Source organism: Plasmodium reichenowi, chromosome 12 (assembly GCF_001601855.1).
Source record: "Plasmodium reichenowi strain SY57 chromosome 12, whole genome shotgun sequence".
Lineage (NCBI taxonomy): Eukaryota > Apicomplexa > Aconoidasida > Haemosporida > Plasmodiidae > Plasmodium > Plasmodium reichenowi.
In genome coordinates this window covers 1,489,194-1,502,119 of record NC_033657.1, presented here as the reverse complement: position 1 = coordinate 1,502,119, position 12,926 = coordinate 1,489,194, and the positions used below count along the sequence as shown (strand labels likewise).

Here is a 12,926-nt window from a genome sequence, read left to right as displayed (position 1 = left end):
TTTTTTTATTTTTTAAGAAATTTATTAATAATTTTATATATTTTTTTTTTTTTTTTTTTTTCATAAAATTTTGGATAATATTATATTTCTTTGGTTTATAAAAATATATTTAAATATTATATATATATATGTAATGTTTTTTTATATATAATGAATGAATGAATGAATTTTGTAAAAATACATTTATTTCATTTTGCCTTTACTACACATTATTATTTTAACTTCAATTCTTCTATTTTATATTATCATAATCCTACTATTCACATATTTTAATAAAAATGCTCTAAACCTTTTTTTTTTTCGTCCTGATTTCCGCCTTGTTTTTTTTCTTTTTTTAATATATAAAGTGATTCATTTTTACCTTGATGCTTAAAATTGCACTACACTATATGAAATTTTGAATATATATGAATGTATGACTTTTATTTTATATTGTAATATATATATATATATATAATATTATTTATTATATATTTTTTTTTTTTTAACGCTCCTTATTAATTAAATATATTTATATTTATTTATATATATATACGTATATAATCTAATAAATAAATAAATAAATAAATATATATATATATATATATATATATGTATATACTTTTATATATGCATAAAATATATTATTAAACGAGAACAAAAGGAAAAAAAAAAAAAAAAAAAAATAACCTATAATATTTGTGGAGAATATATAAAATCATAAAATTCTGAGGAATAATATACAGCACATATAAGAATATTAAAGGCACTATAGGGAATGAGGGAAAATATAAATAAATTGTAAATTATGGATTTATTAAATTTTCCAAGATGTCAGAAAATTATAATTAAAGAATCCATAGGAATATATATAATTGTTCCTAAGGTTTTTTTATAAATAATAATAAAATAATATTTGTATGTAAGAAAATTTTATATTCAATGAAATAATATATATTTATATTCATATATATAAATATAATATTTTATACATATATTTTATTTTTATTTTTAATTTTATTTATTTATTTATTTTTTTTTTTTTTTTTTTTCTTTACTCATTATATATATATAATATATATATAAATATATGTATAACTATATAAATAAATAAAGTACACCATAAAATTTTTTCTGTTCGTTTATAATTCCTGGCTTGTTTATTTTATTATATATATATATATATATACAATACATATATATTTTTTTTTTTTTTTTTTTTTTTATTCCTTCTTTAATTATTATTAGAAATTAAAAATATGATAATTGTGTTTGTTATTTAAGTTCTTTCTGTTTTTTTTTATTTTTAATAAATATGTGTTCATATATATATATATATATATATATATAACTAAATAGATAATAGTAAATATATTTCTATATTATATATATATTTACATTTTGATGACTTAATAATAATAGATTATTATTATTTATAAGACCTTGTGTTTTTATCAAAATGTATGTATTATATGTATAAAGATATATATATATATATATATTTATTTATTATTATATATATTATGTTTCCTTGTTTCTGATAATATATATGTTTTATTATTTTTATTTATTTATGTATTTTTTTTTTTTTTTTTTTTTTTTTTTTTTTTTTTTTTTTTTTTTTTTGTACCACTACTTTATTTTAATACAGTTTTAAATGTTAGTATATAATGTGAATATTATTCGTTGTTATTGATCTTTTGATATGCATATATATTTATATATGTAAAAATAGAAAATATTATGTTGACATGATTGTTTTGTGATTCTTCAAAAATAATTTATTGTGTACAACTTGTTTTGTACGTGTAATGTTTGTTTTGTATTTAAATAGAACAAATATATTATATCTGTATATAAAATAAAATATGAAAAAATAGTTATATACATCTACACATATATATATATATATATATATATATATATATGTATATGTATATTATTGTTTTTATTATTTATCTATTTTTTTTTATTTCATTTTTGATTCATTGATAAGGGTACATTTATAATTATGATAAAATAGGGTATAATATTATTTTATCTATACGTTCTTTTGATTTTCTTATATTTTTTTCCTTTCTTTTCTTTTTATTATTTTATTTTATTTTATAATTATTATTTTTTATTATTTTTTTTTTTTTTTTTTTGTATTATATTACAATACATATTATTGTTTAAAAAGAAAAAATAAAAAAAAATGGAGAAAAGATATCAGCAATTGTTTAAAGGTAAAAGAATTGATTTTCCTTTAGCAACAGGAGCTGCTTCACATGTATCTTTAACATATGATGAGAAGAAGAATCCATACTTATTATGTTGGACATATATATATCAAGAGAAACCAGAATTTACTGTACCTTTGAAAGGTTGTCGTATAATTAATAATATAACAGAAATTGGTCCATGTATTCATATAATTACATCTAATGAAGAGTATCAATTTCAATGTAGAAGTAAAGAGGAGTTTGATGAAATGAGTCAATTTTTTAATATGTTAGGTTATCCAATATTAGGATTTAAGAATGTATATGTATTAAATAAGAAAATAGGTAAAGGTAGTTTTTCTACTGCATATATAGGTACCAATATATTATATGGAAATCGTGTGGTTGTAAAAGAAGTTGATAAATCAAAAGTGAAAGAATCAAATGTATATACTGAAATAGAAGTTCTAAGGAAAGTCATGCATAAATATATTATTAAATTAATATCTGCATATGAACAAGAAGGATTTGTATATTTAGTCTTAGAATATTTAAAGGGTGGTGAATTATTTGAATATTTAAATAATAATGGTCCATATACTGAACAGGTAGCTAAAAAAGCTATGAAAAGAGTTTTGATCGCATTAGAAGCATTACATTCTAATGGTGTAGTACATCGTGATTTAAAAATGGAAAATTTGATGTTAGAAAATCCGAATGATCCAAGCTCATTAAAAATAATAGATTTTGGTTTAGCATCTTTTCTAAACAGTCCATCAATGAATATGAGATGTGGATCTCCTGGTTATGTAGCACCAGAAATATTAAAATATGCATCCTATGGTACAAAAGTTGATATATTTAGTTTAGGTGTAATTTTATTTAATATATTATGTGGGTACCCACCTTTCCGAGGTAATAATGTAAAAGAAATTTTTAAAAAGAACATGAGATGTCATATAAGTTTTAATACAAAACACTGGATAAATAAATCTGAAAGTGTAAAAGAAATTATATTATGGATGTGTTGTAAAAATCCTGATGACAGATGTACAGCTTTACAAGCCTTAGGCCATCAATGGTTCTTACCCAAACTTACAGATATGCATATGACATCTAATATAAATGAATTAAAAAGAAACGAAGCTATTGTACATAAATCAAATGATCAGCAAGATATGTGTAAGAAATGTAAACATTTTAATAATACACAAAATGATGATATATATAATAATAATCAATTAGATCCTAATAAAAACCATAAGAATAATTATAATGATTATAAAAATTATTTCGATACCATGTTAAAAATTGATGATAAATATTCTGAAAATTTTATTAAAGATAAAACAAGTATGGATTCCATTTCTTTAAATAAAAAAGATTATGATGCTTATCTAGTACATTCTAATGAACATGATACTGTAGTATTACATGGAAAATGTCAAACAACGAAAAATTCATCTTCATTATTATCTTATAAGTGTTCTAGAAGATCTCCCCCACAGAATTAGGCTATGCCAATAATGAATAGATGAATAGGAAAAAAAAAAAAATATATAAAATTTGTAAAAGAAAAGGTGTATATTATAATAATATATATATATATATATATATATATATATATATATATATGTATATATATATATCCTCGCATTCATTTTTGACATGTCTTTTGTTATATTTTCAAAGGTAATAAAATGAGAAGTATAAAAAGATGTATGGAAGAAATGACTGATATTTATACATGTATATAAAGTGTCTTCATACATACATATATATATTATGCACATAAATATATATATTATATATATAGTTAAAAATAGTAACACATCGATGATTATATTATTGTATCACATTAGCGTGCTGACTAGTTTTAAGTATTGACATATCAAATGTTAATAACAAAAAGAATATGAATAAATAAATATATAAATATATATATATATATATATATATATATATATATATATATATTTATGTATGTATATATTTTTGTTGTGTATAATTTTTGTAATATCCATAATCTGAACAAACAAAAAAAATATTACCCTTGCCAATGGTGTTTTCTTATATTTATTTTATGGATTTAAACAAAAAAAAAAAAAATTTTGGTTATTATATATACATATATATATATATATATATATATATATATATATATATTGATTTATCTATTGGTTGAATATATATTTTCCATATTTTGTATATTTTTTTCCTTTTTTTTTGGTTTGTTTCACATATAATTAAAATAATATAGATGTATATGCATATTTATATATATATATATTTAATTATTCATATAAAAAATTCACATATTTATATCATATATTTGTTTATGTATTTTTTTACGTATTTGTTTTATTAATAAGATACATATTACTTATATTGTTTATATAAATTAGCTTTAATTAAAAAGGGTAAATAATTTAATCCCACTCATCCGAAAAAATAAGAAAGAAGACAAAAAGAAAAGAAAGGTAAATTGTTTTTCGAATTAAAAATATGCGTTTATATATATGTTGAAATTTATTTTATCATTGTACAGCTATAATAGCTAAATCGTTATAAAGTATTCATTGGGTTGTCTGTTGTTTTTATATGATTTAAAAAATTTACTATACTTGCATATATATATATATATATATATATATATATATATATGTATTTTATTTTTTTATTTTTTATTTTTTATTTTTTATTTTTTTTTTTGTGATTTATATACATATATATATATATATATATATATATATATATATATATATATATATATATATATATGTATATATATTTTTTATATATTTATAATTTAAAAATTAATTAAATATAAATTTTAAAAAGACATTTTTTAAATATACTTTTATGATATATTTAAGAAATAATATTCTTAAAAAAACACGAATAATTCTTTTATAATTTTATCATATCATATTATTTTATAAATATGATTTAACATATATCTATGTATATATTAAAATGGGTAATGGAATAAAAGGTTAGTATATATACGTATATTTATATAATATTTGATATATATATATATATATATATATATTTTCTTTAATTCAATAGATTCCATTTTGTAATTATTTTAAATGATTAATTTTTAATTTTTTTTTAATTCATGTTTTTATTGAATTTTTTTTTTTATAAAAATAAACAATTTTACTTAGGAATTTATATAAACATATATATTTTAAATATACGTATTATGTCTTACAATCATAAATTCATTTAATACAAATGCACTTTTTTTTTTTTTCCTTTGTAACAGAAAAAAAAGGAAAAAGAAAATAATAATAATCAATCTTACAACAAGAAAATATGCTCAATATATTTGATTTACACACTTACAATGTATATAAATTTAACGAATAAAAAAAAATTAAATATAAACATATATAAGTACGATTATAATTCAAGGTACAAATATATGCATACGAGAACTATAATTTTATTTAAGTATACAAATTTAACAAAAGAAATAAAAAAAAAAAAAAAAAAAGGCAAGAAAAATAAAGCAGAAATCATTTTAATATTTGAAATAACAAAATGGCTAATTTATAAAAATGATAATATGAAATATATAATTATATATTAATATATATTTGCAAAAAAAGGAAAAATACAAAAATATAAATAAATAAATAAATAAATATATATATATATATATATATATAATAAACATAATTACAACATATGTTTATATACATATTTATACAATGATAAAAATTATATATATTTTTTTTCAATAATTATGAGAAAATTTGTTCTTAAAATTCCCCCAAGAATATAAAAAAAGAAAAAAAAAAAAAATATGCACAATGAAATTATTATATATATATATATATATATATAATAGAACGATTTAATAAGTCATGCACATATTCAAGCACAAATGTATCACGTTTATTAAGTTCTATTTTTCAAACATTATAAAAAAAAAAGGCATAGATACAAAATAACCTTATTTCGCAAATAATTCTTTCCCTCTTTTGATAAGTACATGTATTTTTTTATATTTATATTATATAATTATATTACATTTTTGGTCTGTTTTAATTTCACCCCTTTTTTTTTGTTTTTTTGTTTTTTTGTTTTTTAATTTTTTGTTTTTTATTTTTTATTTTTTGTTTTTTAATTTTTATTTTTATTTTTATTTTTTATTTTTATTTTTTATTTTTATTCTTTATTTGTTATTTTTTTTTACTTATTTCTTGATTTGTAAAGATCATTTATTACTTTCTTATAATCTGACAAAATAACATGTCTTACAATTTTATGAGTTGGTGTCAATTGTTTATTTTCAACAGAGAATGGTGTGGATGTTAAATGGAAAAGATGTATTTTTTCAATTCCATTAAGCTTATAGGTTTTGAATATATTTAAGATTTCTTCTTGAAATAATTTAATAATAATATCATGTTTTAATAAATCTTCATAAGGTAGATTTAAATTATGTTTTTTAGCATAATCTAAAAGCATAATTTGGTTCGGTACAATAACAGAAACAAGTTCATTTTCATAACTATAACCATGTACAAAAATATTTTCAATATAGATACTATTACTATATAAGTTTTCAAGTTTTTCTGGTTCTATGTATTCTCCTTGTGCTAACTTAAATATATTTTTTGCTCTATCAATAATTTTTACATATGCATTATTTTCACTAACTTCTACAACATCCCCTGTTAAAAAAAAATCATCTTCATCAAAAGATTTTTTTGTTAATTCTTCATCTCTAAAATATCCTACCATTAAACTACTACTTTTAACACACAATTCACCCTTATTCGGATAATTTTTTGGATCATACTTCATGTTTTGAACTTTCACCACTTTAAATTCTACATTAGCAAATGGACCACCTATGGTTCCTTTAGTACTATCAAATCGATGTTGTAAAAATCCAACACCTACTTCTGTCATACCCCAACCTTCGGATATGGGAGATGAAAAAATCATTTGTAAATCAATTAATTTATTTTTATCCATCAATGAAGAACCCAATACTTGTGTTCTTATACATCCTCCAAATTTATTTCGTATAGGTTGTAATATTAAATCATATATTTTTGAATGAAATTTTCTTGAATTTTTCATATATGCATTAGTTTTATTTTTCAATGATGTTTTAACTAAATTACGAGCAATAAATGATTTTGATTTTAATCCTTCCATAACACTATCATGAATTTTTTGTAATATTCTTGGTACTGTTATTAAGAACGTTGGTTTCAGTTCATTCATATCACCTACTAATTCTTTAATATTCCCAGAAAAATAACCAATTTTTTGTCCAAAAAAACATACAGCATATTCAATAAAACGTTCATATACATGAGCAAGTGGTAAATAACTAAAAACAACATCATATTTTTTTAAACCTAATCTATTACCATCAATAAGATAAGATTGTAAAAATGTTATAAAACTATTGTGTGTAAGCATAACACCTTTAGGTGTTCCTGAAGAACCTGAAGTGAAAATAATAGTACAAACATCATTAAGATTACCTTTATTTTTTTTTATTTGTTTCATTAAATGGTTATTCCTTTCATCCATACTACAATTATTTGTATTAATTTTTTGAATGTTATTATTATTATTGTTATTATTATTATTATTATTATTATTATTATTATTATTATTATTATTTGTAGTAGTAGTATAAGCTGCTTGTTCCTTCTTTAGCTTATCATAAAAAGCATTATTCGGATTATGTTCTTTATGAAAATCATGATCATGCATTTCAGTCTGAGGGATTATATTCCTATTTTTATATTTATCAATTAAATCTTTATAATAATACAACTTATATCCAACATTCTTTGCTTTCTGTTTTAATTCTTCTTTTACATTCGATTCGTCATATATAATTAATATACTCAAATCCACTAATTCTTCTTTCATCTTTATCAGAGATTCTAATTTCTCTGCTTCTATACAACAGACTTTCATATTAGTTTTTTTAAAAATATAAATAACAGAATTTAAACCTATAGTATCATATATTGGTACTGTTACAAAATTTATTGCTGAAGTAGCTAAATCTGTAATAAGCCACTCACTTCTATTTTTCGACCATATACCTAATATTTTAAATTGATTATAAATTCCGTTATCATTAAATATATTAAATTCTATTTCTTCAAATTGATATAATGCTGAAGCAAATATTTCGACTTCATTTTTAACCTGTGCATATGTTTTAAATGTATATGCACCTAATACAACATCATTATCTCCTCGTATTTCTTTTTTCCTTTCACCTAAAAAGTCCTTATTATAATAATATTTACAAAAAAAACAAAATACATCATATTTTGAACTAGCTGGAATCCCAAGAAAACCTTTCGTCTTTTCAAATTCACTATTTATCTTATAATTATATGGCCTATATATATTACTCGAATTCTTCTTTCCAGTACCTTTTATTTCTTCAAAATATAATAATTCATCTACCTTATCAATTTCTAAGTCTACCTTATCCTCGTTCTCTAAAAAGTTATATATTCTCTTCTTAAAATTAATAATATCCATTTTCATCTACTTTTAAAAGTGTTTCAAAAAACAAGCATACTATTCGCTATGTACTTAATATAATAATATCTACAAAACAGTTATCTTTTCTTCTTTTTTTAAATAAATGAATAAAAGGAACAAATTATTTTATAATAAAAACATACATACATATAATATATATATATATATTATTATTATTATTAATACGAACAAATATATATTTTATTTTATATATCAACCTTAAAAATATATATATATATATATATATATATATATATTATATATATATATATTTTTTTTTTTTTATAATTACTTTTTTCGTTAAATTAGGAGTAGTAATATTTTGAATAATTAAAAAAAAAAAAAAATTATAATAAATAAATTATATATATATATATATATATTTTTACTAAATTACTACCATAAAAATAAAAAGATTATATATTCATATAAAAACAATAATTTATATATATATATATATATATATATATATATATATAATATAATATATTATGACAAAAAGCGATAAAACAATGAATATATATATTTTTTAAATATTTAAAATAAAAAATATATTTATAAAAAAATATAAAAATATATTTTTATACATAAAACCAAGGAAAAATAAAAAAAAAAAAAAAAAAGAGTGAAGGTTAAATGATAACAAATTATAATTTGAGAATTTATATAAAAAAATAAAAATTATATAATTTTTATTTTTTCTGTTTTTATATATTTTTATTTATTATTATATTTTATATATTTTTTTTTTTTTTTCTTTATAACAGATTACAAATATAAAAAGATCAAACAAATATAAAAATAAATAAATAAATATATATATATATATATATATATATATATATATATATATATTATATATGCAATAATAACATAATAAATATATATTTTATAATATATAAATCTTTATACGTACATATATTATATATATATATATATATATATATATATATATGTAATGTATACAGTTTTATCCTTTAATTGTTTTATCAAAAGAAGATATTATAATAATTATTTATTATATATATAATAATATATTATTAAATAAAATTGTTATATATTTATATATATATTAAATATATAATATACATATATAATAAATATATATATATAATATATACATATATTTATAAACATAGAAAGAATAAAACTATTTGTTTAAGTTATTATATATATATATATAAATATATTATATATATTATAATTATAGTTTAAAATATTTATGTTTTTATTAAACACAATTTTCTAAAAAGATTTTCAATAAAGAAAAAAGAAAAATTTTTATGTCGACAGGGTTTTTTTCGCTGGTTTCTTTAAAATTAAAATTAATTATTTCTTTTCTTTTCTTTTCTTTTTTTTTTTTTTTTTATTATTAAAATAAACCTATGATTTTATATTTACATAATTGGTGATTACAATAATTGAGTGAAAAAAATACTTAACACTTTATTAATGTTACTAACAAAATAAAATATAAAAAAAAAATATTATATTAAATATTTTATATGTATATATATTTATTTATATATATAGTATAATTTTATTAATTTTTATATAATAAAATAATAGATGCGCTGGCGGCAATGATATTCATTTTTCATTTATTTTATTTTATTTTATTTTATTTGGTTTTTATTTTTTTTTTTTTTTTTTTTTACACGATTATGCATATATATAATATTTTCTTTTTTATGTATGCATTAAAAAAAAAAAAAGGTGTACTATAATTTAATATCACTATAATAAATTTTATTCAAATAAAATATGCCTTAATGTATTCATATATATAATTTAATTAAAAAAAGAAAAAAAAAATATTAATACTACGGTGTTTTAACCAATATGATACTATATATATATATATATATAATTAGATACTTAACATATAAAATGAATGTAACTTATTATTAATATTGTACTCTTGAAAATTGTGGAAAATACAAAAAAAAAAATTATATATATATATATATATATATACATAATATATGTTAAACTTTTTATTTTTTTTTTTCTTCTTCATTACACACTTTTTCATTTATATACAAATAAAGGAAAAAATTAAATCACTTTAAATTATAACATTAAAATTTTTAATTATATTAATGTTAAAAATAAAGAAAATACATGTTAATGTGTTCATAGTCGATAAATATTGAATTAGTGTATTCATAAAATTTCTTGTACATTATTCATATTTTAAAATAAAAATGTTTCTTATTTTTTTATGAAACAGTGCACACATAAAAATATATACATACATACATATATATTAAAAATAAAATAATTTATTCGGTTTAATATAATTAAAATGTACTTATTTGTAAACATTATTCATACACCCGCACTAATATTATTATTATGATCTTTATATATATATATATATATATATATATATATATATATTTTTCATATTCTTCGAATAAATTATTAAATATATTTTTAAATAAGTATTTAAAAATATGTATAAGATTATAAATAGAACAAATATATAAGTACATTATTTTCTCCATTATCTTTTTTATACATCGTTAAAACCCTTCAACAGGTCGAACCTGTATCTTTTTATAAACAACAAAAGGGTTAAAAAAATATATAAAAAAAAAAAAAAATGTACTTTCAAAAGATCACATATATATATATATATATATATATATATATATATATATGTATATGTCACTTTTGTAAATATTTTGGAAAAAAAAAAAAAAAAAGAACCATCTTTTCAACAATAACAAAAAAATAAATAAATAAAAACTATAAAAACAACTAAAAATCTACAGTTGTACTAAATATTTGTTCTCCTAAATTGACATTGGAAACTATTGGAAAAGGTGATGTTTCTTCTACGTCATCTATTTCGGAATATACTAGTATATCATTTGATGAATTGGTTGTATTATTATTATTATTATTATTATTATTATTATTATAATTCGCCTCTCTAGTATAGTTTCCATAGTTCTGATAATTCATAATGTTACATTTATTTGGTGTTCTCGAAAAATTCTCATGCAATATATCCTGCTTATTACAAGATAGATTCTCTGAAAATACAAGGAGAAAATAAAAAAAAATAAAACAAATAAATAAATAAATAAATAAATATATATATATATATATATATATATATATATATTTTTTTTTTTTCATTTATTTAAACTTACCACTGTTGTTGTAAAAAAATATATTATTCCTTTCAGAAAAGGAAACATACTTATTGTCCACATTTTTTAATTTCACATTTGGAAAGGGCAAAAAGTTGTCCTTCTTTTTATTTATCATCATATTCTTTGAAGGAGTACATATTTTATTATCATTAATTTGTTCCTTGTTATTTATAAAACTATTGGTTATATTATAATCAATGGTATTATTTCTATTGGATATATATATATTATCATTATTTATTATTTTATTAGGTTCTCCATATGTTATATTTCTATTATTTCTTTCTTTATACATATTATCTACGTTTATATATTGTGTATCATCTGAAACACACATATTATTATAACTTTCTATACAATTCTTACGTTCTGATATATTCACAGGACCACTATTAATATAATCAGGAATTTCTTTATTCATATTATTTTGATTATTTTTATGTTCTCCTTCTTTGTTGTACTCATCTTTCTCTTTATATTTTTCATCATCTATTAATCTATCATTATATTTGCTATCATCCATTATATTATCCTTACATTTGCTATCATCCATTAAATCCTTCTTATATTTTGCATCATCTATTTTGTCCTCATTATATTCTTCTTCATCAGTATAAGGTTTTTTTTTTTTTTTTTTTCTTTTTTCTTTTTTCTTTTCTTTTTTTAAAGTATTATCTATTTTAATCATATTATCAGAAATATTTATAGAAGATTTTTTCCTCCTTTTTACATTAAAGCATTTCATTTCATTAAACTCATAAATGCTCTCCGATAATTTTCTTAATTTACATGCTTCTTCCATATAACCTTTTTTTTTCTTTTTTTTTTCAATAGTATTAAAAATACCTTTAAAAATTTTTTTGCTTATATTATTATCTATGTTAGAATATAATACACAAATCTTTTTCTTTATAATCTTTACTAAATTAAATAACTTGAAATAAATTGCTTCAATTAATATTTTTGTAAGTACATTTATATCGTTTTCACATATTAAAACACCATCCCTTAAAAAGTCTAAAATGTA

The 12,926-nt window shown here is 17.6% G+C and overlaps 3 protein-coding genes across 3 annotated transcripts in view; 1 reads left to right on the top strand and 2 right to left on the bottom strand.

Annotated features, from left to right (window-relative positions):
- Positions 1–2,176: 2,176 nt before the first annotated feature.
- Positions 2,177–3,697, top strand: PRSY57_1238100 (protein kinase 2; the record flags this gene model as incomplete). Its single annotated transcript, XM_012908799.2, has 1 exon — positions 2,177–3,697. One exon carries the CDS (start codon positions 2,177–2,179, stop codon positions 3,695–3,697), a length of 1,521 nt encoding a protein of 506 aa, XP_012764253.1.
- Positions 3,698–6,389: 2,692 nt separating this feature from the next.
- PRSY57_1238000 (acyl-CoA synthetase) lies at positions 6,390–8,735 on the bottom strand (the record flags this gene model as incomplete). The annotated part of the gene is made up of 1 exon (XM_012908798.2): positions 6,390–8,735. The coding sequence occupies one exon, from the start codon at positions 8,733–8,735 to the stop codon at positions 6,390–6,392; it is 2,346 nt and encodes a 781-aa protein (XP_012764252.2).
- A 2,763-nt stretch (positions 8,736–11,498) lies between these two features.
- PRSY57_1237900 (hypothetical protein) overlaps positions 11,499–12,926 on the bottom strand; it is a gene marked incomplete at both ends in the record, with an annotated part of 1,864 nt that continues 436 nt past the window's right edge. The window contains 2 exons of the mRNA XM_020115090.1: positions 11,499–11,776; positions 11,897–12,926. Of these exons, the coding sequence (XP_019970243.1) occupies positions 11,499–11,776; positions 11,897–12,926 (1,308 nt within the window). The remainder of the gene's footprint in view (positions 11,777–11,896) is intronic.